The 22,817-nt window shown below is 56.6% G+C and overlaps 3 protein-coding genes across 5 annotated transcripts; 1 reads left to right on the forward strand and 2 right to left on the reverse strand.

Moving 5' to 3' along the window:
• Positions 1 to 742: 742 nt before the first annotated feature.
• On the reverse strand, positions 743 to 9,363 carry LOC104339381 (butyrophilin subfamily 1 member A1). Of its 2 annotated transcripts, XM_075444257.1 has the most exons (11): positions 9,041 to 9,363; positions 8,367 to 8,471; positions 7,011 to 7,358; positions 6,186 to 6,467; positions 4,960 to 5,064; positions 4,455 to 4,475; positions 3,797 to 3,817; positions 3,082 to 3,102; positions 2,590 to 2,610; positions 2,092 to 2,124; positions 743 to 1,627 (listed from the first exon to the last, which is right to left on the reverse strand). In XM_075444257.1, the coding sequence occupies exons 2-11, from the start codon at positions 8,449 to 8,451 to the stop codon at positions 1,110 to 1,112; spliced, it is 1,455 nt and encodes a 484-aa protein (XP_075300372.1). In that variant the 5' UTR covers positions 8,452 to 8,471; positions 9,041 to 9,363; the 3' UTR covers positions 743 to 1,109. The 2 variants fall into 2 exon arrangements, with proteins under 2 accessions (XP_075300372.1, XP_075300373.1); XM_075444258.1 differs by lacking the exons at positions 2,092 to 2,124; positions 2,590 to 2,610; positions 3,082 to 3,102.
• Positions 9,364 to 12,259: 2,896 nt separating this feature from the next.
• On the forward strand, positions 12,260 to 16,007 carry LOC142364571 (E3 ubiquitin-protein ligase TRIM7-like). 2 transcript variants are annotated; one of them, XM_075444296.1, is made up of 3 exons: positions 12,260 to 12,604; positions 12,748 to 12,822; positions 13,441 to 16,007. In XM_075444296.1, the coding sequence occupies exons 2-3, from the start codon at positions 12,750 to 12,752 to the stop codon at positions 13,959 to 13,961; spliced, it is 594 nt and encodes a 197-aa protein (XP_075300411.1). In that variant the 5' UTR covers positions 12,260 to 12,604; positions 12,748 to 12,749; the 3' UTR covers positions 13,962 to 16,007. The 2 variants fall into 2 exon arrangements, with proteins under 2 accessions (XP_075300411.1, XP_075300410.1); XM_075444295.1 differs by having other exon boundaries at positions 12,263 to 12,604; positions 12,677 to 12,822.
• Positions 16,008 to 16,066: 59 nt separating this feature from the next.
• LOC104339382 (zinc finger protein RFP) lies at positions 16,067 to 22,236 on the reverse strand. The gene is made up of 7 exons (XM_075444292.1): positions 21,812 to 22,236; positions 20,052 to 20,147; positions 19,591 to 19,815; positions 19,396 to 19,418; positions 18,694 to 18,815; positions 17,666 to 17,725; positions 16,067 to 17,409 (listed from the first exon to the last, which is right to left on the reverse strand). The coding sequence occupies exons 1-7, from the start codon at positions 22,061 to 22,063 to the stop codon at positions 16,895 to 16,897; spliced, it is 1,293 nt and encodes a 430-aa protein (XP_075300407.1). The 5' UTR covers positions 22,064 to 22,236; the 3' UTR covers positions 16,067 to 16,894.
• Positions 22,237 to 22,817: the final 581 nt, after the last annotated feature.

The following is a 22,817-nucleotide window of genomic DNA, read 5'->3' on the forward strand; positions in this document are numbered from 1 at the left end:
ACTCCTGAGGGCTGGGCAGGCCTGGAGAGAAAGGTGAAAGCCCTAATAGCATCTCCGAGCTGTTCCCTGAGGGTCCTCCATGGTGGGAGGATGGAGCTGCCCTGGGCTGAGCACAAACAGACCTACCCTGGCACACACACAAGTAGATCCTCTTGCATTTCTGAGAAGCCCATGAATTCAGCAGTAATGGTGAAGCCTTCGCTTGGGAAGGTCCATGCTTGCTGGACATCAGCTGAATGGAGGATCTGGTGCTAAAGCACATCTGGCCTCAGCGGAAGCACATAACTTCTGTCCTCCCCTTGCAGGTGGCAGTTTCCACTACAGAAAAATAATCTGGAGTTGCCTGAATACATGACTCAACAGGAGATGCCCTTCTTCAGAGGAATTTTTGGTTTCTCCAGCTCCCTTTCAGCCCACAGGGGACATTCTGAGCCTGCTCCAGGCTCCTTAGCACTGTAAGCAAAAGCAGCTTTTCCTCCCCCACAATGAGTGACCGAAGGTGGGATCCATCTCGCAGCGTTAGATGTCTCCAGGTCATGGATGACCTCATCACCTGGGCTTGTGCTGCAGGCAGACGTGGGGACAAGCACAGGGACAAGTCCAGCCATAGACCAAGCCCAACGACGTGCCTTCACTATCTCCTGCATTTTCCCAAAAGTACTTGCAACTCCCCCCAGGCTGAAAGGAGGTGGAGACAACGCCTCAGACACAGGCGCTGGGTGCTGACACACACACAGACGAATCCCGCTGAATTAACTTTATTCTGGACATTTAAAAAGTGATCTCTGTTGCCAGGGTGTCTTAAGTGTTGTTCAACAAGTGAAGAGCGAGGATGAAACAGTCATGAGCTGCATTTGGGGAAACTCTGACCGAACACAAAGGGTTAATTCTCCTCCTTGAGAGAGGTGCAGCACCAGGACAGAGGTCCAGAGAGGTGATGAAGTCCCCACACAAGCCCACTGAAAGAGGTCCAAACACAGGCAGCTTCGAGGTTAGCTCTACCGTGAGCAGGTGGTTGCAACAGAAACCTCCACAAGTTCCTTCCAACCTAGATCCTTATGAACTCCTGAGGGCCCTTAACAAAGCCTTCTCTTACTCCCTCCCCTTCATCAGGGCCACATTTTGAGCCACGTCCCAGGACCCAGCCAGACCCAAGGGTGGACTCTTGTCCCCTCGAATGATGTCAGTGGAAACGTGAACATGGGAATCTCCTCATCGACACTGAAAAATGCCACCCGTCCCTCTTCATAATCCAGAGAGACCCGGACCCGCTTGGGAGTCTGGATGTCCGGAAGGAGCGTGCGATTAGGGAACGTGAGGGCTTGCAAGTGGCCTGCCCACTGCCCCAGCGCCCAGATGCCCTCCTCTGGCTTGAACTCAATCTCACCCTTCCTCTTCACATCCACTCTAGAGACCCCCACAGTCCATCCTCCTCCATCCACCACCTCCACCTCCCAGTAGTGTCTCCCCGAGGTGAAGCCTTCACAGCCCAGCACGCAGCGCCATGGGTTGAATCTCTCGGGGATGTCGGGGATGTCCTGCCGCGTGTCTTCTCGTTTCACGCTTTTGCAGTTGTCAGACAGGACAAGGTCGCAGTGGGCTGTGTTTGGATCCAGAACCACCTTCGCTGCAGGAGAGATGGAGCCAACACATCAGGGCAGAGCTCACCCTGGGAGAGCTCTTCGCTGGGGCTGCGTAAGGAAGAAGGGTGCAAGCGATAGCTGGCGGACTGTGGCATGGGAAGCTGCGCGAGGTAACGGTGTTAGTGCAAGGAGCAGAAAATGAAGCAGAGAGATGACAGCAAGCAGAAAGGGGAGAGGATGGTCAGCAGGCCTCCAGACTGAAGAAGTCCCCGTGTCTCTAAAAGGTGGCCGGCACCGCTCACCGAGGACTGGAACTCTCAGATTTGCCTGAAACGGGGGCATGCACCAAATGAACGAGGAGTCTGAGCGTTATGCTTCCTTCTGTAAAGTGAGGGTTGGCAGAAGCATCCCCGGTCCCACCAGCATCCCGGCGGGAGTGGAGCTACCAGGAAGGGAGATTAAAGCAGGGAAGATGATTCAGCACCCTTAAAGACCAAACTTTAATTACCTTCTTCTATAGGCGCTACATATCTTCTCCATGCTTAAAAAAACACAAAAAACAAAACCACAGATGAGAGGAAATCTGAACACACTGGTGCTGGGTCAGCTCGGGGTAGCGACACGCCAGGGTAATTGCGCATTTTCTGAATTGTTGCTACGTTCCTGAAAGTGACCTCACAGCGTGTCGCTGCAGACCCTCGGTGTCTGGCTACACCAAGGGCCTCCATCCATTTTCTACAAAGACAACCAGGCTGCCTGTCCCGATTCAGACACAGTTATGGTCTGTCTGTACTTACTTTGAAAACAGAAAGAATTTTCTCCTTCGTATAGGATTACAGGGAATAGCTTAAACCCACGCACAGAACAAAGGAAAATAATGAGTTCAGTATTTGCTACCTCTTCCTTTCCCGAAAGGAAAACCAAACCCAGGGCATAGGTGGAAAAGCCAGATGAGAAAATGACCCAACGGAAAAGTCCCCTGTGTAGGAAGGGGAACGATACTCACCAAGCTCTTCAGCTTGCTTCTCTGAAAAAGAGAAGAAATGAGCCCAAACGGGCTGTGGGATATCGATTTGGATGAAATCTCGCCCATGACCACCCACACGCACGGGACGGGGGGGGTTTCTGCCGACGCCTGGCAAGGCAAAGCCCTCTCCCAGCCCCAGCCTGGAGCTCTGCTCTGCCGGTGCAGGTTGTCTTGCTCAAACCTGGGGCAGGAGCCGGTCTCTGGGAGGGCCCTCACCCACGAGGGGACCTGTCGCAGGGCACTCGCACCCCACCCAGGCCACAGCTGCAGGCATCCGCCCCCAGCCCCCATCTTCAGTGACCCTGAGTCTTTTGACTCTCATATTCACTCTCTTCCCACTCCCCCCCATTCCCCAACCACTTTTTGGTTCACTTCACACTTTACAAGTGAAAAGGAAAAAAAAAACAAGCAACCCAGCCCCCTGTACAGACTCTGGAAAGAATCCTTTGTGCAGAAGAGAAGGAGACTCACCAATTTCTGCATCACAGCCCCCTGAACGACAAAGAGAGACGCACACGATCACTGCCACAGCCCCTTCCCCGAGAGCCCGGCTGAAATCACAGAATCCCAGAATGGTGGGGGTGGGAAGGGACCTCTGTGGGTCACCCAGTCCAGCCCCCCCAGGCTGGACCACAGGTGAGGAGCAGCTGTGATGGGGGAGCAGCTGCGCTGATTTACACCCGGATTGCAAGGCTGCTCATCACTCCTGACCTGTACTGATTTTCCCCACCACCTATTTGCCCCGTGCTGGACGCGATTTAGCGAGAGCTCCTTTTTAACAGCCAAAGGACTGTTTCTTGGCAATTCTATGAGCTACAAGCAAGCAAACAAACAAAATAATTTGCCCTCTTCAAGTGTTCATATTTCTTGGTAATCAAAAAATTTACATTTTTATAAGAAAATTCTCAACAGCTTAGGTTTCTGTACCCTTCCCCTAAAACCCCATAGCTTTTCAGTACTATTTCACTACTTCAGTAACACGAGAGTGTTAAAAAACACTGACAGCCAGTGAGGGAAAAAATCCTAATGACTTTTCAGAGTGAATTTTCACATTACTAGGGGGTCAGAGGAAGGGGAAGCAAAGTATCTGCCCAAAAAGACCATTCAGACAGAGGGAGAGCATGAATAAAAAAGTCTGAACGTTTTCGCAGAGGATTTCACCGGGGAGACGGGGAGCGAGACTTACGCAGAGCTGCCTCTTGCACCGCTGAAAAGCAAAAGCAGAAGGGAGCATCAGCACCCGAGCCCATTCCCCTTTCCCCAAATCCCCTGTTGGCCTGGGGAGGAGCCTGAAGTTGCTCACGACAGAAAAGCTTCAGCCCAGGAGCTGCTCAAGACCTTTCTTGTCACGACTTTCGGGGATCTCACCCACCCACCCCCCCCGGAGCCGCCTCGGGCAGAGCCCAGCGCCGTGGAGCTGGGGACCAGAGCAAGGGCTCCAGATCCGGGGCAGCAGCAAAGGGGCAGGTTTGCAGGATCACAGGGTTCGAGTTCACCTTCAGTGCCACCCAACCAGCCTGACCCTCTGGTTTTTCACTGCTGGGTCCAAGCTGAGGCCCCTGCAGAATGAGATGTTCTTCCCCAGCGTTTCCTCCAGCTTTGGGAAGAGCCCCGGGAGCCCTTCGAAAAGCAAAGGTACAACATCTGTTCAGGCTTTCTTTGGTTCTGCAAAGGTCTTCCTTAGAATTACAACATCATTTCATAATCTCATAATTTCATAAATTAATGTCACAATTTTCTATGGCCGCTAGCCAAACCCCTTCCCTCCCCCCAGGAATGCACCCCACGAGTTCTTCCGTTTGAGGGAATTCTTCAATTTCTGGAAAATGGAAAGTGAATCTTACCTATTCTTTTCTCGTGCTTTCCTGTGAAGAAAGGAAAGAAACGTAAATCCTTTTAAAACTCGGCCCTCCCAAAGCGCGCTGACGGCCCCTCGCACGGCAGAGCGGCCGCGGGGTCTAGAGGCACCCTCGTGACCCAAAAGAGAGGATTCCCGTTTCCTTTATGCTTCTGTATTAGGTACCCCCGGGGGGGCCTTTGAGCAGGAGGGGAAGCCCTGCCAGGCCCCCCAGAAGTGCCGGGGTTTCTTTGCAGGGCCGGGCGAACCATCGCTCCGTCTCTGCGGGCAGAGCCCGCACAGCTGGCTCCTCGCCAGCCTTTTGGTTGGAGAAGCGACCTTTCCTTTCTGGCCAGAAATTAAACCCCTGAGCCTTTATGTCCTCTGGCACCGTCCGTGTGTCCGAGACTCTGAGACGAGACTCTGGGACCACCCCAGGGTGTCTGAAAGCCGCTCGTCCCCGGGAGGCAGAGGAGGCTGCCCAGCCCCTGCCCAGCGCCGCACGGCGATACCTTTCATTTTCAGCAGATACGCGGCGGTGGCAAGGAGAGCGACCACGGCAACCAGCACCACGCCCAGGGCGGTCATCCAGGGGTGGGGGTTTTGGAAAAAGGGATCTGAAAAAGAAAATCCCCAAAGGGATGAAGTTACTCCGCAAGCAGCAACGCAAAGTAGATGATTTCTGTTTCACACAAGCTCATCCCAAGCAGGTCTGAATCACAGAATCACAGAATCACAGAATAGTAGGGGTTGGAAGGGACCTCTGTGGGTCACCCAGTCCAACCCTCCTGCTGAAGCAGGGTCACCTACAGCAGGCTGCACAGGACCTTGTCCCGTCGAGGGGGGAAATCCTGACTTTAGTCCACAAAACAACAAAAAATATATATATAAAAAAAAATCCATTTTGGCAATTCAGCACTTGTCTGAGGCTGATGATGTTTTGTCTGCATACATTGTGGGGGAATTTTAAAGGGAAAACAGATTTCTAGACTAATTATTTCTAGCTAAATCATGTTTTCTTCTCCTTTGGGAAAAAAATATTGTATTTTATTAGGCAATGCAGGGTCAGAAACAGGGTAGCATGTGCATCAGCAGCAACACTCCAGCGTAGAGCAGTGTCACCAGGGGGAAGGTGCAGGCACCCCGGGGAAATAAATTGTTCATTCCCAAAATTGTTCATTCCCAAAGTAAAGAAGGGAGAGGAGGCAGCTGGGAAGCGCGTGGTGCCGCAGCGCTCGGGTGCACGGTGAGTCTGTTCACCATCGCATCTCTGCTCTCGTGCATTCCCCACCCCAAATCAAGCTTCCAGTAAAAAAGGAGATTTTCTGTGTGACGAGGAAAAAAATAGAAAGATATTCAATATATGCAAATGCTAAAATGAGACACGACGATTTATTTCTGGAACCAAACAGGACTTCCAGCAGGTGAGACTGAGAGCGCGGTCTGGTTTCTCCTTTTTAGTTTGGTTCCAGCGCTACGAATGTCTGTGTTTAACCCCGGTGTCTGTAGAAGCTCTGCTACAGCGAGGGTCGTCACCTCCCCCCTAACCCTGCACTTCAGGGCAGAACCGGTGAATTTTGGCAGCACAGACGCGGCCGTTGGCGCGTGCGGGGTGCGGAACTCCCTCGATGCACCGAGCACACCCTGCAAAACGCAGCCGAGGTTTTCTGCCGGCGGCGCTTTCCGAGCGCCGATCCGCCGGGAACGCTGGCACGGCGATGCCCTGGCCTCGGCTCACCTGACACGGAAAAAGCCGATCCCCATTCTCGGCCGTGCGGGGCGTGTCGGACCAAGCAGGAGAGCTTCTGGGTCGTGCCCCTGGTGAGGATGATGCTGCTCTCCGCGGCGAAGAGCCCGCTCGCGTCCTGGGTGAGGCTTTCCGAGAGGGGTGGGAGATGCCGCCCGCGGGGGTCTTGCCACAGCAGCTGGGGCGGCGGGTACCAGCCGGAAGAGCGGCAGGCCACCCGGATGCCCCCGTCCTGGAAGGCCTCCAGCGCGATGAGCGGGGCAGAGCCGCTGGCTGCGGGAAAATAGAGACCCCCGGGTGATCCCGCGGGATGCCGGGCACCGGGGGAACACGGCGGCCTGGCTGTCCCCCTCCCCAGCAACAAGCGATGAACTTCGATGTCGGCACATCCCAGGGTTCTTGTCAAAGACAAGTGTCACCTGGAGTCAGGACACTTCTTGCAGCCTTCCTCACCTAACTCAGAGACCTGCTCTGGAGGCTGCTCCTGCAGAAAAATCATCTGCAGGCCTGGATATTAAAATATAAAAGCATGAACCAGCTCATTCTTACTATCTTACCCAATGCCAAATTTTTTCTTACCCACACCTGTATGAAGAAAACCATACCAAGAACACTTCTGCAGGAGGTAGCATATCTCACGAGCTCCTCACGGCCGCTCCGTAGACAATTTTACCTCTCTGAGACATTCTTGGTATTTTCAGCCACGGGACTTAATAAAACCTGATTTCCAAAGCAACCACCTGAAATTGCTGCAAGCAAGAAGAGCGCTGGCTACAAGCAAGTAAATTAGAGGTGCCAAGGACATGGACTACAGACCTGTCACCTTCAGCTCCACCACAACCTCGTCGTAGTCCGAGTCGCGGCGAACAAAGCAGGTGTAATTCCCTCTGTCAGACAGGCGGACACGGAAGATTTTCAAGTCCACGCTGCCGTTGGTGAAGCCGTCCTTCAGCAGCTCGGTGCGCCCTTGGTACTGAAGCATCTGCTCCCCGTACTGGTCCTGGCCCCCCTTGTAGCGATGCACAAAGGGCGAGAATTGTTCCCGAAACCAGATCACCTCCATCTGCTGCACGCTCTGCGCCGGGGAGAAGCGGCAGGGCAACACCACGTCCTCGCCCATGGCCACGGTGATGGGGCCGGGGGGTCCGGTCACCTTGAGCAGAGCTGGGAGGAACCCCCGGAGGAAGGAGAAACAACCGTGAGTTGGCTGCGGTAGCTGAGCTCGGAACACCGGCGGACGCTGCTCTGCCCGGCTGGTGCGCTGCGTGCCGTGCCGAGCCGTGCCATCGCGCTGGCAGGGGGGCACGAGGCCTTGAGGGGGGCTGGCAGAGGGACCCCCGCCATGCAGCACGGCAAGAAGGCTGGGGCCAGGCCACTGCCCTGTCCTCTGCTTCCCTGTCCTGCGCTACCACAAAAGTTCTCCAAATCCCTGAAATATTATTTGTTCTCAAGGGGACGGGTGCTGCCGTGCTGCTCAGGGTGGGGAGCAAGCAGGGTGAAGAAGGCAGGAGGTGGCTGGAAGGTTTCTGGGTGGTTGGCTGGAGAAAGCAGACAACTTGGGTACAGATAAAACTCAAATAACCTCAGCTACTCACACCTATTACAAGAGAAAGTAAAAACCTCTCAGGTGCTCTGGGCATCTTTGGAAATCAAAAAAAAGGGACTTCTTAATAAGCTGGCCAATCAGCTCACAGAAAAAGTAGTTTCTGGTTGAAGAAAAACTAAAGCGAATCAACTTTTTGGGGGTAAGGTAACTTCGGAGTCAACTGCTGGGCTGCATGCTTTGAAGATGCTGCCTCTGGTCGGCAACCTAACAGAAAAAGAGCCCAGAATATTTTTTAAAAGATTTTTTGCTGTTTTTTTTTTCTTTTTCCCCTTTATTGAATTGGAAAGGGAGGGAAATGGCAGCAAACTATGATCAACTCATCAGCACCATCTAATCTCTGCCCGAGCTCAGCGATGTTGTGCGAATGCCTGTGGTGACATGGCCGGAGGGAAAAACCAGGATCCAGAGGGATGCCGGCGCGCTTGGAAGTGGACAAGGATTACGGGAAGGGGCTGGGCCCTGCTCTGTGCTCTGCCGGGCGCGGGGAGCGGCTGCCCCGCAGCCGGGAAGAGGCTGGGGCTGGAAGCAACGCCACGGGGACCAGCGAGAACCTGGGTGATCCCTACCTGACTGCAGCTCATGAACGTGGAAAACTAAACCATAGATGATAAAAGCCGGCAGAGAGAAGCAGGGGTGGAAACTGGAGAGCATCCTCTTCCCTGTCGCACAACCTGGAGATGGGGAAGCAGAGGGACAGGGCAAAAGGGAGGAGAAACAAGGGAATACAACAAAAAAAGACAGAATTCACTGTTGAAGCCGTTTACTGCTGATTGCAGCCCCTTTTTATGCTGCCTAGGGAAGAGCCTCAGATGCTGAAGGTTGAAATCCATTTCCCATCATCAGCCTGACTTTGCTTTTTGCTTTACACCCAAAGTGCCCAACTGGGGTAAAAAGTTGTAGGAATTCCCCACAAAGGACAAGCTGCAACATCCCCTCTGATTCCATGGAAAAGTGACAGCGGTTTTAATACAGAGCCCCTGCTTTTCTTACCCAGCCCTTAGGAAGAGCTGGAAAGGCACAGGACAAGACGGGGAAACCCAGAGCGAGTGGGCACCGGGCTGGGGCTGGGCGCTCCTCCTCCGGGGCAAAGCTGGCGGCGCGGCCCCTGCCACCACGCCCGGGGCAGGAGGGGGTCTCACACCGGGGTCCCAAACACTCATCCAACACCCAAGATGGGCAAAACGGGACCTGGCCCTGCTCTGAACACCCTCCCCCCACCCTGAACCCTCTTATCACTCACCGACTTGGTCCCAGCTTTGTTAATCAGAAGTGAAAACCACGACCAGTTCTGGGTGATGGCAGAAAGCGATTTCAAGCTGCAGCTTCCTGAGGGATGCCACGTGCCTGCAGGACCCGGGCTCCTTCGTGGGCTCTGGGCTGCAGCAGGAGCCCCTCGGCCGTCACCCGGTGCATCCGGATGGGTCACCCCGATCCGAGCTAAGCATTTCCCTGTCTGAAAACCGAACACAAACGTCACTCTGTGTCCCAGCCTGCCACTCGTTTCCTCCTGCGCTGCCTCCACTCAAAACTGAAAGTTGCTGAGTGATTTGGGGGTTTTCTTAGCAGGGCTTTTGCTCCGGAAATGCTCTTCTGGTGACGTCCCTGGCACACCCCAGCCGCAGACACCCTCCATGGCTGCGTATCACAGGCACTCCCCATGGCTGCGTATCGTAGACACCCTCCATGGCAGCGATCCGCACTGTCCGCAGGGAGAGCCCGGAGGCAGCAGTGGGAAGGAGGGAGGGCAAGGAGCCAGGATTCTCACCCAGAGGCAGTGCAGGATCGGGAGCAAAGCCTAGCGTTAGCTCAAAAATTGCTTAACAGCAATTTCCCCCCACCCCCAGCCGAGAGGCGAGGCCACTGAGCGTGGTTTGCTGCGGAGAAGCTGCTGCCCCGGGCTCTGCTGTGGACGCAGCCCCACGGGGTGCTCAGCCCAGCCGGGTCCAGCAGCCCCCAGCACCCAGCCAGGAGTGTGGGGACACATGGGAGGGGACAGCATCTGCTCGGGTAACGGGACCGGATCAGAGACCTCACCAAAAGGGACGACAAGGAAAAGAGGGAGACGGTAAACGAAGCACACAGAGAGACCTGTTGAGCAGATGGTGGCGGAGGTGAGGATAATAAACCAACCTCATCCCTGACGCTAACGGCTGGGCCATCGCCAGTCTGAAGGCATCACAGAATCACAGAGTGAATCACAGGATGTTGGGGGTTGGCAGGGCCCTCTGGGGTCACCCAGCCCAACCCCCTGCCCAAGCAGGGTCACAGGGGGATCCCCCACCCAACCCCCTGCCCAAGCAGGGTCACCCAGAGCAGCTGCACAGCACCGTGTCCAGGCGGGGCTGGAATATCTCCAGAGAAGGAGACTCCCCAGCCTCCCTGGGCAGCCTGGGCCAGGGCTGCGGCACCCTCAGAGGGAAGAAGTTCTTCCTCAAATCATCACCTCAGGGGGCACCAGCCTGGCTTTTGCAACTGTAAGGCTGCAAAGCTGGGGGGGTCCCCAGGTACTGGGGGGGGGGGGGGGTGTCAGTGGAAGTATGTGAACAGCTAAAGGCATGTGCAGGGGAAGGGAATCGGGGACAACAAGGTGGGGGACAGGCAGAAAGGGGTGTAAAAGGGCCTGGTCATGGGTAAACCAGAGCCAGTCAGGGCGCTTGGCTGCTGAGCAGGGCCACCAGGCAGGAGGGACCACGCTGCGGTCCGGGGGTCCACGGCCATGGGCAGCCGGTGGGATGGGCGTGTGGTGAGTCCATCAGGCTGGACCGGCCGGCAAGCAGGGGACCTGTGGCGGGGTCAGAGGGCACAGGGTCCAGGCGGGGGTGCTGGGCAGACAGAGGGGCCATGTCAGATCTGCAAACGTGTGCGTGAACCCAGCGAGCGCAGCACGCATCCTCCGCCAGTGACCCCCCCTGCTTCTGCCAGCCTCGCGAGGAGGGGACGTGGCTGCCTGCGCTGGTGGGCGAGGTGGGGGCTGCTGAAGGCAGGCTGCAGGGCGGGGGTACCTGTCTGACAAATCACTGGTTGACCCTGCAGATGAGAGGTTCAGCAGCAGCAGCCCCCACTGCGCCGTGCCTGTGCCACCGGGCAATGGCGGTCCCTGACCAACAAGCCCCCGCAGAGCCATCTGGCAGCAGGTCCCCTGGCACCCTGCATCATTTTGTGCTTTCAGAGCGATGTGACGAAGCAGAGTGGGTGCCACCCCCGCCAAGATCACTACAAGCAGGGGTGAGGCCATCGCCCCCGCGCGCAGAAAAAGCTGCCTGGGGAGCAGAGAGGTGGGATGCGAAGCCCACCACCTGCCAGCCCCCATTCACCAGTAGAGCAATCAAGGCAACATGTGCCCAGCAAACATCTCCACCCTGAAACCCACTGGCAACACGACAAACCTGGCAAGCAGCGCCTGCGAGGAGCCAGAACCTCTTCCCCCATCACACTATGCAGCCTGGACATCCAGAGCATGGCCACTGGTGACACCAAGCTGTGTGGCGTGGTTGACGCGCGGGAGGGAAGGGATGCCATTCCGAAGGACCTGGACAGGCTGCAGAGGTGGGCCTGTGTGAACCGCATGAAGTTCAAGGCCAAGTGCAAGGTCCTGCACGCGGGTCGGGGCAATCCCAAACACAAGTACAGGCTGGGTGGAGAGTGGCTCCAGAGCAGCCCTGAGGAGAAGGACTTGGGGGCACTGCTGGATGAGAAGCTCAACACGACCCGGCAATGTGCGCTGGCAGCTCAGAAAGCCGAGCGTCCCCTGGGCTGCATCCCCAGCAGCGTGGGCAGCGGGCGAGGGAGGGGATTGTGCCCCTTTACCCTGCTCTCTTGAGACCCCACCTGGAGTCCTGAGTCCAGCTCTGGAGCCCTCAGCACAGGACAGAGCTGGAGGTGCTGGAGCGGGGCCAGAGGAGGCCACGAAGATGATCCAAGGGTTGGAGCACCTCTCCTACGAGGACAGGCTGAGGGAGCTGGGGCTGTTCAGCCTGGAGAAGAGAAGGCTCTGGGGTGACCTTAGAGCAGCTGCCAGTGCCTGGAGGGGCCGACAGGAAGGATGGAGAGGGGCTTTTCACAAGGGTGTGTAGTGACAGGACGAGGGGGAACGGCTCTAAACTAAAAGAGGGCAGATTTAGATGAGATATTAGGAAGAAATTCTTCCCCATGAGGGGGGTGAGGCCCTGGCCCAGGCTGCCCAGAGGAGCTGTGGCTGCCCCCTCCCTGGCAGTGCTCAAGGCCAGGTTGGACGGGGCTGGGAGCACCCTGGGCTGGTGGAAGGGGGCCCTGCCCATGGCAGGGGGGTTGGAACCAGATGATCTTTACGGTCTGTTCCAACCCAAACCATTCTATGGTTCTGTCCCACGGGGTTGGGGGTGCACACGGTGCCGCTGACCTGGGCGGGCTCTGAGCATCCTGCCACAGGAAGATACGGGCTCTTCCAGCTCTTATCACCCACCCACAGCTGGCCGAGGGGAGGGCAGAGGCGTCAGATCCTGTGATGCAAACAGGATGGCTGCACAGCAGGGAACTCCCAAATTCAAGTGTTAGATGAGGTCACACGTCTGCCAGCCGCTTCAGGGCACGGGAGGTGGTCGAAGCTCCAGTGGTGTGGTCCCCAGCAGAGCCGGGAAGGTGCCAGACTCCCAGCTGCGCTCTCCAGGCCATCCAGCCCCTCTGGACTTTGATCTGCTGGCTCGGACAAGCTGGAAATGCTGTGCAAGCCCAGTCCAGCCGTGAGCTGGTGAGGAGCTCAGGGGAGCGGAGACCAGACTGAAGACCTTCAGATCCACCCAGAACCTTTCCTGGAGTCAGCCTGCAGGTGAGTGCTGCCATCTATAAAGTGCCTGAATGCTGTGACTCTTCCATCATTCCTGCTGCTCATTACCTTTAGGTGGTCTCCGAGTCTTGCAATTTCCAGTTCCAAGAGGGAATCCTGCCTCCTCTCCCACTGCTTTTCTGCAGACATGCCGGTATCCAGGCTGGAGAGAGAAGAGAGGGAGACCATGGCCAGCGAGGTGGAGGAGACGAGCGGAAGAGGTGAGTTTTCAGAAAGGAAGAGGAGGGGGAAGTATCCTCTGCTGAGCAGAAAAATGCATCCTGCTTCTGCTGCGGAAGAGCTATTTAGGGTCAAAGCACCTGGGGCTTGTCACAGCCTGGGCTTGTCATGGGGCTGAAACTTGGTGGCTGCAACACCCCCAGCTGAATTCCTCCTGCTGTAGATCCAACACCACCACCAAAGGCGTCTGAGCTGCCATCCTCAGCTCCCTCCATTGCCCACAGAAAGAAACAGGAACCTGGGGTGATGTCTGTCGTGCTGGTTTGTGCCCAGACATGCCCATTTCACTCCTGCAGCACCAGAGACCCCCAGGCTCAGGTCCGGGTGTCTGCTCAGCAGACGTGCACCCCTCTGCTCAGGTGCATCCTCCTCCAGCACCCTGGGGTCTCCTTGGCCAGGGATCACGTGGAAGCTCCTGGGCCGGGAGCAGGGGCAGGGCAGCATCGAAGCTGGGGCAGTCCAGCACGAGGGGATGTCCCACCCCACACTGGACACCTCTGGGCAGGGGGAAAGGAAATCGCCCTGTCCCTTCTCTTTCTGGGGTGGATACAGCCCCGACGCACCCCTATCCTGAGCCGCTTCTCCTCCTCTGTCCCCAGCCGACGTGACCCTGGACCCAGACACCGCCAACCCCTTCCTCATCCTGGCTGGTGACCAGAGAGGCGTGGGACGGGGGGACAAGTGGACCTTGCTGCCCGACAACCCTGAGCGGTTCGACACGGAGCCGTGCGTGCTGGGCAGCCAGGGCTTCGCCACAGGCAGGCACAGCTGGGAGGTGGAGGTGGCCGAGGCGGGGGACTGGTGGGCTGTAGGGGTGGCCCAGGAATCTGTCAAGAGGAAGGGGGTCCTTAGTTTGTCCCCCCAGGAGGGGATCTGGGCTGTGGGGCAGTGGTTCGGACAATACCACGCTTTCACCAACCCTGACTGGACCCCCCTGCACCTTGCCAGCCTCCCCAGGGCCATCCAGATCTGCCTGGACTTTACAGACAGGCAGGTGGCATTTGTGGATTCTGAAAACAAAGCCCCGATCTTTGCTTTCTGCCTGGCTCCAGGTCCCGGGGAGAGGCTACGCCTGTGGCTCTGGGTGGGGATGGACTCACGGCTCAGGCTGTGCCCCTGACACGGAGGGACGTGGGCAGCAGGGGGGAGACTGGAAGGGTGAAGACTGTCATCTCAGGTCTTGGTGCTGGGAACTGTGAGGGTCCTGCATCCTGCCAGCTTCTCCTCGCACGGTTCCTCTGCCCACCAAGTGGGAGGACTGGCAGGTCTTGGAGATGGATGCCGCCAAAGAGCATCCTTCGTCCCCTCCACCCCACAGCTGGGACTGCAGAGCCAACGGGGAGCACAGAGATTCAGTGCATGGAGGAGCTTGGGGCAAGGTGGCCCCAGGGCAGAGAAGTGGCTTTCACTGCCAGGGCACTGCAGAGCTGTTTCCTATCAGGCCATGAAAAATACAGCAGGTTCAAACTCCTTAAAAGATGCTGGAGTAACATCTCTGGATTTTTTCAAGTAATAAAGTTAAAAAAATCCCCAAACATAGCTGGATGCTGGAGCTCATGATAACACTTATCTTCTCCATACATCCAAACCCTCTCCTTGTCTTGTTTCCAGTTCTCACCGACACGTGCATTAAGCACATTTCTTACAGCAGCGCACTAGGAAAAGCTTCAGGGACAGTCGAGGAAGGCAAACAAGAAATTGAGAAGTGTCTGAAGTCCACAGGAGGGCCAATTCCTACAGATCTGCCCTTCTCTGACCCCCCCCCCCCCAACTCTCCTTTTCCTCCCACAGAATAGACAGGACTGGTTCAGGTGGAAGGGACCTACAATGGTCATCCAGTCCAGCTGCCTGACCACGTCAGGGCTGACCAAAAGTTGAATCATGTTCTTAAGGGCATTGTCCAAATGCCTCTTAAATCCTGACAGGCCCACCCCAGAGGAAGCCTGTTCCAGTGCTTGAGCACCCTCTTGGTACAGAAATGCTTCCCAATGTCCAGTCCGAACCTCCCCTGGTGCAGCTTTGAAGTCCTATCATGGCATCCCAGGGAGAAGGGACCAGCACCTCCCTCTCCACGTCGCCTCCTCAGGAAGCTGCACAGAGCAGTGCGGTCGCCCCTCAGCCTCCTCCTCTCCAAACGAGGCCAACCCAGAGTGCTCAGCTGCTCCTCAAAGGACATGCCTCCCACCCATAGATCTGCTCCAGAGAACCAGCACTTTTGGGAAATGACGTTCAAAGGACATGCTAGACCTGGTAAAAGGGTGGGGTGGTTCCAGCTCCCAGGGACCTCACTTCGTCCTCTCCTGCTCTTAGGAGAAGAAAAGGTGAATGAAGGTGAAGGGGAACTTTGCCTGGGTGCAGCCAAGATTTCACCTTCTCCAGCCACATTGCTGGTTGGATCCTCTCAGTACCAACTCAGTTGTCACCTTTGTGGTGGCAGCTGGGCACAGGCAACAGCTCTGGTCTCCCCAGTCTACTCCAGTACCTGGAAAGAGTTGCGGCATGGGGTCAGGCACAGACATCCTGCCCTGACACTAGAGGATGGGCTCACCTACCTCTCTGGCACTGCGTGGGGACCCGTGACATCCCGTTGCACCCAGGCTCTGCACTTCCACGGGGCAGCAATCGAGCAAAGCAACCCAAGGGACCATCCAAGAAGCCAATCCCAAAATTCGTGGGATTAACATAACAGAGCACAGAAAAGGGGAAAACTCTGGTAGGAACAGGCGAGGTCTCCAAGCAGCTGCCCACGTCTTGGTGCCAGCACATCCTCGGCTCCTGGTGCCAACTCTGATGCTGTGCCCATGCAGGAGGAGGGAGAGCTGACCCTGCCAGGGCTACGGCTCTGCCATTCCACGAGCAAACCGAGGGCAAGGTGAGGTCCCACAGCCAGAGCATGCAGGCAGCCGGGTACGTGTCTGGGAAGAGCTGGAATCAACCCCGGCAGCAGCACCACAGCCAAACCCAGCAGGTCACCATGGGCTTCTGGCCCCAGAGCAAGGATGGGGGCTTCACCCTTGAGCAAGCTATGACTTTCACAGATGCTTTTTCACCCATCCCACCCCCTTCCAAAGCTGGTATTACTAATCCTAGGCAGAGTTTGTGTTTGTAGCATTCTCTCTCTTCACCATCCCTTGAATCCCTCCCCTCTGCTCCAGCCCCCACCACCCCTTTCACAGGTGAGCTTTTCCAACAGAAGCAGATGGAGCCAACGTGTTTAAAGCCCTTCTCATCTGTCAGCAAGTTCTTGTGGCATGGATTTAGTTTCACATTTGTCTGACCAGCATTTGAACTTTGGTTATTTATTGTTTATTTCTGTAACTTTGGTTATACATATTTTTTGCTTCTACCACGCAATGCCACAAAACCTGGCAGCTCTACGAATCAGCAGGTCTCAAACCAGCAACTCTTACAGCCTCTTCCTAAACTTCAGCAAATTCCTGGTATTAGTTTATCATTATTCTAGATTATAATTCCACCCACAAAATTATTTGGAGATGTAAATCCTACTAGGACCTCCCAAAAAGATGAATATTCACTTGTGTTTTCTTGAGCTAACACCAGAATCAAATCAGGCCAACCACGGGGACTAATGCATGGAGGCTGCCGAGGCTTCAGAGCATTGCCCCATGGTCAGGTGGGCTGCTGAGCAAGGTTTCATCCTCCCTACCAACCCCTCTATTTCCCCAGGTAAAAATGTACCATCGCTGGGTACCCCAATGCCACTGCTCTGCCCCTCAGTCCCCCTCAGGGCTCCTGTAAACAGAGTCTGTCCCCAGAAATGGCCATTCCTCACCCACAGCCCTGCTCTAAGCCTCTTCCTCTGCGGTGGGACGAAGGTTGGGGAAGCCCATGGATCTCTGCTCTCAGCGAGGCAACTTTTACTTCAGTTCCGAGGTTCAACAGCCTCCGAGGCTCACAGCAGCAGGTTTGTGGATGGAGATGGCAGAAGACCTGTAAGCAGATGGGAGTCCCCGAGGACTAGTCAGACGGGGCTGCAGGAGGGCAGGATGGCTGCAGCAGAGCCTCCTCAGAGGGACACAACCTCCTCGGGTCTCAGGGCAGTTTGAGCTTGGACCCCTTTCCCACCCAGAACCAGGGGTGGATTCGCTCCCCCGCAAACACGGCTTTACGGAAAGTGAAAATCACAGCCTCGCTGTCCACATCGACAAACATCACCTGCCCCCCTGCATGGTCCAGACAGACCCTCACCCTCCGGGGGACTGTGTCGGGGAGGACAGGGGTGGGACATGGGGAAGTGAGAGCCTGAAACTTCTCCTTATACCGGCCCACTGCCCAGATTCCCCCCGCCGGGCTCATGTCAATCGGTCCCTTCCTCTTGACGGACTCCAGGGCCACCCCCACGGCCCAGCGCGTCCCATAGCCCAGCTCCACCTCCCAGCACGGCTGCCCTGAGTCGAACCCCTCGCAGCCCAGCACACAAGGCCACGGGTCAAACCGCTCGGGGTTGTCAAGCTGGCTCTGCGGTGTGGCTGCCTGCATGACACTTCTCTGATCTTCTGACAAGACGAGCTGGGACTGAGCTGTGTCTGGATCCAGAGTCACATTCACTGCAAGAGAGAAGACGGGTCAAAGAACGAGGGGTAGAGATCAACCGTGGGAAGAGTTTCACCATGCTGGGTCCATGTTTGGTCCTGGCCTGGGAGGAAACCTGGCAATACTTTTCTTCCAGAAGCTGCCTAGCTCAAAATGGGCAGCAGCTCTGTGCCCTGAGCCAAGGCATGTGAAGATTCACTGTCCCCCAAAACATGTGTTGCATCCCTTGCAGTCAGGGTTAATTGAAGCAGGTTCCCCAGCAGAACTCACCTTTTGTGTATGGTCCCTGTGATTTCTCCACTCCATCCCCCGAGTAGGTTGTCAAAGCATCTGAAAGAGAGATGGAGCCCAGAGGTCACCTCTGATGTGCGGATAACACCACCAGCACCAGGAGGTGGTTTGTGGAGACCACCTCCGGGAGCTGGTGGGCAGAGATGCTGCACCCTTCCCTCCCCGGTGCACACGCTGCTTGCTTGCTGCGCCTGCTGGCTTTGCCAGTTGAAGCAGGAAGGAAGAAACCTAAAGCAGCTGGAGCAAAAAAAATTTGGGGCTACCTAGCACGAGATGGACACAGGCATACTGAAGCATCTCTAGGGGGTCACCAAGATGGTTTGAGGAGTTGCAGGATCTTTGTCTTCAGAGATATTCAGAACTCAGCTGGAGAAAACACAGAACAATCCCAACTAGCAGTACCCGCTTTGAGCTGAGGTTTGGGCTGGATGACCTCCAGAGGTCCTTTCCAGCCTAAATTACTCTGCACTATGCCAGGCTCTGCCCAACAGTCATCTCAATCTATTCTTTGGGGACGAGCCTCCTCATTAGGAGAGCCTGAGCTGAGAATCATCCGGGCATACTGGGACATCTGGGACTTGTTCACATCCCTGACCCTGTTCCAGCCATGGAGCAGGCCTGGAGAACAGATCCTGGGCAGAAAGAGCCGTGGCAGCACCCGTCTCAGGCGTTGGACAAAGGGTGGTGAAACAGGTTCCCATGCACAGCAATTTGTTAGCGGGCTCCATAGCTGATGATGTGAATCTACACTCATGTTGACTGTTCTTTTGGGGAAAAAATAAAAGCAACAGTAGATCAAGAGAGAGAGGAGAGGAACGGAGGAAAAAAGAAGAAAGGGAACCCAAGACTCTCCCGCTTTAGCTGTGACCCCTCTGCCTTATGTCCCCAGGGTGGCAAATGCTACACAAGGGTGTTCAGCTCTTCCTCCCCTCTGCAGGGCATTGACCACCCCTTTCTTCCACCCCCGGGATGCCTCTCCCTTCTCCCCTGAGATCCCTTCTCTGTACCTTGGGGTTTTCTTGCTGTCTCCTCTAGCATGGGGGCTTTTTCTGAGCAGACGCCGGGCTGCTTCTTCAGCTCGTGGCTCCTCCGCTCCTCTCGCTGGAGATCTGCCCTCTCACACCTGGAGCTGTAGAAGCCACAGCATTTATATTTCTCCTTTAACCCAGTCTCCTGTTAGTACCACTTGCTAGAGGCCACTTTCCAGCTGAATCAATACCCTCCAGAAAGTTCATTCTTTTTTCTTTTCTTTTTTTAAGCATAAGAGCATCAACAAGAAAAGAGACAGCAGGTCTCATTAGCTGGGTCACTACTCTGTCCTGGTGCGCTAATTATCACTTAAATTTCTATGATGAGCGATGGTCCTGGTGCCCCCCGTCACCCTGTCCCTCCAGATCAAACCTGCAGCACAACTGAGCACCGAAGCCCTGAGCCAAGGGCACTACGCCCTGGTCTCTACGCCTCAGCGTCACTACACAGCGGTCACGGAGAGGCCAACCAGGCTTGCAACCAGAGACCTGGGAAATGAAATGTCCTCCCTGAATATTTCCCCACAGACAGACCTTCTTGGTCAAGTCGTACCGGTTCATCCGCCTCCAGAAAACTGAAATATGAGCACCGATGGGGCACCCCTGGTGTCTGAGGTATCCGGCTTTGTCCGAGGGCAGGGCAAAGCAGCAGCGCGAAGTACAGGAGAAAGCACCACATACCTGCTCAGAACGTCACTGGTGTCCTGGGTGGGAGAAAGAGAGAAGCAGCTCAGTGCTACTTGTCCTGCACACACGTTCCTCACCTTCCCCTTCCACAGTGAGCAGGTACACCAGCAAGGCAAGATTAATAAGCTAATCAAGGTAAGATTAGCCCCTCGCGTGCTTCCAATGTGCCGGTGTTTCGGCAGACCCCACCTGCGGGGACTCGTGTCCTGGCAGCCGAGACTCCTTCTCCCTGATCAGGCCATCCAGATGAATGATCTTCTTGGAGAATGTAGCAGCACTTTCTTTCAGTCTTGTTTCAACCTGCTTCTCCAGCTCTCCCAGCCGAGCCAGCAGCAGGCACTCTTGTTCCTCCAGGTACTGTCGCAGCTGCTTAAACGCAGGCACAATCCTCTGCCTCTCCGCCTTCACTTTCTCCTTTCGGAGCAGAAACAATCCTCTCAGGGGAGGGTGGGAGCACAGAGAGGGACAGGCAGCAATTAAAAGCATCCACGGCTTTTACCTTCTGGTGTGGAGCATGGCTGTGATTCCCGGGGTGCTCATCGGGCACCGACAGCTGGACACAGCAGTTCAACCTCCCAGCTCAAGGCCAAGAACCAGCCTTGCTTCACCCTCCCCAGATGAACTTCTTCCCAGTAGCACCATGCACCTACCAGGTAGTCCTGGCAGATCCACCGCTCCTTTCTTTCCCTTTCCTCCAGTTCTCCTTTCTCTCTCCTGAGGCTTTCCAGCTGTGCCTGTATCTGCTCCTGGAAGATGAGACTCCTTTTAGGAGCTCCCCACCACCCCACGCTTTGTGTCCAGAAAATTGGCTGATCCCTGGGCTGGACATCAGCAGCCTCTGGCACAGCGTCAGCCTCGGGACCTGTGGGACCAGGACGCTCGCAGGGGTCGGGGCGACTGTGGAAGGTGATGAGGGAACATGCAGAGGGAGGGAACTGGGGAGGAACCAAGGAGGAACAGGCACAAAGGGCTACAAAAGGGACTGGCAGTGGGTAAGGTGGAGCTGGTCAGAGCGCTCGTCAGACCCAGCCCTGCACCTGATCACCACAGTCTGTCCCACTTTCTCGTTAAATCCTTTCTTCACTATCTTTTGGACCATCTCTCTGTATCCCATGGGTGCGAGTGCTGCAAGGACCAAGTGCCAGTTACTGGGGGGACCAGTGCAAGTAGATTTGGTGGCAGTGCCCGCAGCCAGATGGGGGGTGCAGGCACCCCGGGGCTGGGGTCGCAGCTCCTGGAGTCAGTCGAGTCTCGGTGCAGCTGCTGGAGCAGGTGGGGGTCCCGCATGCCAGCCACTGTGTATGGCAGAGGGTCTATCCCCAAAACCAGCAACTGGGGGGACTGGGGTGAGTGAGGAGCTCAGCACCAGCAGCTGGAGCGGAACCACAACCCACCTGCGTGGGCAGAATCCTTGTGGAGTCAGATGCCAAAAATCAAAAGAACACTACAGACTGATCACAGCCACTGTTTCCACCCTGGTCTGGCAGACAGCAGCGCGCGGAGGGACGCTGGAGGGGCCACCAAGGCAGGAGAATATAATGTCATATACGTAAACCACACAACGTGGTCCTGAGGAGAGACTCCCATTGCCCTCATGAAGCCTTGATAAATCAAAAAAAAGCCACAAAGCACAAAAAGGGAAACTGCAGCAACAGGAAGACATCGGTCAAGAAACGGCAACAAAAAAAGCATGGAGGGTGCAGTTGCAGCCTTGACTCCTGGCAGGGAGCGTGGGCTTTTGCAGACTGGAAAGCTTTCCGACAGGTAGATAAAAACATCACATCTGCAAAGAACGCCCTCAAAGCTGTGAGCAGAGACACGTAAGGAGCCGTGCAGCACAGGGACTGCGCACAGAGTGACCCCAGCCCGTGCACGTCATACAACCGCAGAATCCTTCCGATTGGAAAAGACCTCCAAGATCATCCAGTCCAGCTGTCACCCCAACACCCCCATGCCTGCTAAACCATGTCCCCAAGTGCCACGTCCACACGGTGTTTGAACCCCTCCAGGGATGGGGACTCCCCCACTGCCCTGGGCAGCCTGGGCCAATGCCTGACCACTCTCTCAGTACAGAAATTTTCCCCAATAATCAATCTAAACCTCCCCTGATGCACCTTGAGGCCATGGTCTCTCGTCCTGTCGCCGGTTACCTGGGAGAAGACCCCAGCCCCCCTCACTCCCCCCTCCTGGCAGGGAGCTGCAGAGAGCGAGAAGGTCTCCCCTCAGCCTCCCCTTCTCCAGCCTGAGCAGCCCCAGCTCCCCCAGCCGCTCCCCATCAGACTGGTTCTCCAGACCCCTCCCCAGCCTCGCTGCCCTTCCCCACAACCAAGCGCCCCAGGAGATGGCCCCGTGCGGGGAAGGCAGCCGTCCCTCACCAGTGGGAGGAACCCTGGGTGCCCGGCAGCCTCACCTCGGCCACCCCGGGCCGGCCCAGCCGCCTCAGCCCCTGCGCGATGGCACCCAGGGGCCGGTTGGGCCGCAGGGTGCAGCCGGGGAAGGGCTCCCGGCACTGCGGGCAGGACGGGGCGGCAGCCCGGGCCCAGCACAGCGAGATGCAGGCGCGGCAGAAGTTGTGCCCGCAGTCCAGCATCACCGGAGCGCAGAAGAAATCCAGGCAGATGGAGCAGATGGCCTCCTCCCGCAGCTCCTCGGCGGCCGCCATGGCTGGGGCTCGGCGGCCAGAAGGGCTTGGGTGGTTTCACTTTCGGTCTTGGGAGCGGAGCGAGACAGGACTCGAGTGGGTCAGAGACCCCCTGGCTATGGGACCCCCGGGCGGTCAGGGACCCCCTGGCTGTGGGGTCCCCCCAGGCGGGTCAGGGACCCCCTGGCTGTGGGGACCCCCCGGGCGGGTCGGGGACCCCCGGGCGGGTCAGGGACCCCCTGGCTGTGGGGACCCCCCGGGCGGGCCGGGGACCCCCTGGCTGTGGGGACCCCCCGGGCGGGTCGGCACAGCCTGAGGAAGGGGAACACAGCCCCCCAGCCCGCCTTCCGTCCTGCCCTTGTTTAAATTCAAGGCAGCACCGCTGTTCGGATCTGGCTGAGCCTAACCCAGCAGGAGCCCCGCTGTCCTCGGCAGGTGGTCCTCCATCGGTCACCCCGCGAACGGTGCAGACCCCCCTTCCCCAGCCCAGCTCCCCTTCGTCCTGCTCCTCCTACGTCCGCGCTGCCCACAGCCATTCAGGTTTTCCCCTCTCTGCCTTTTCCTCCTTTGCAGGTTGTACAGCTGCAAAGACAAAGTTTCTTTTCATTTTCTGGTGCTTCATGATGCCCTTCACGGTGCTCCCCCCACGCTCACAAGCAGGCAGGAGCCTCCACCGCGATGTTTGCAGCCCATTTTGGCTCAGCTCTGTCTTTCCTCGGCGTTTCCCCTTGTGCTCCACTTTCCAGCAGCAGCTCACAGTCCTGCGGAGCGATTG

Source organism: Opisthocomus hoazin, chromosome 27 (genome assembly GCF_030867145.1).
Source record: "Opisthocomus hoazin isolate bOpiHoa1 chromosome 27, bOpiHoa1.hap1, whole genome shotgun sequence".
Classification (NCBI taxonomy): domain Eukaryota; kingdom Metazoa; phylum Chordata; class Aves; order Opisthocomiformes; family Opisthocomidae; genus Opisthocomus; species Opisthocomus hoazin.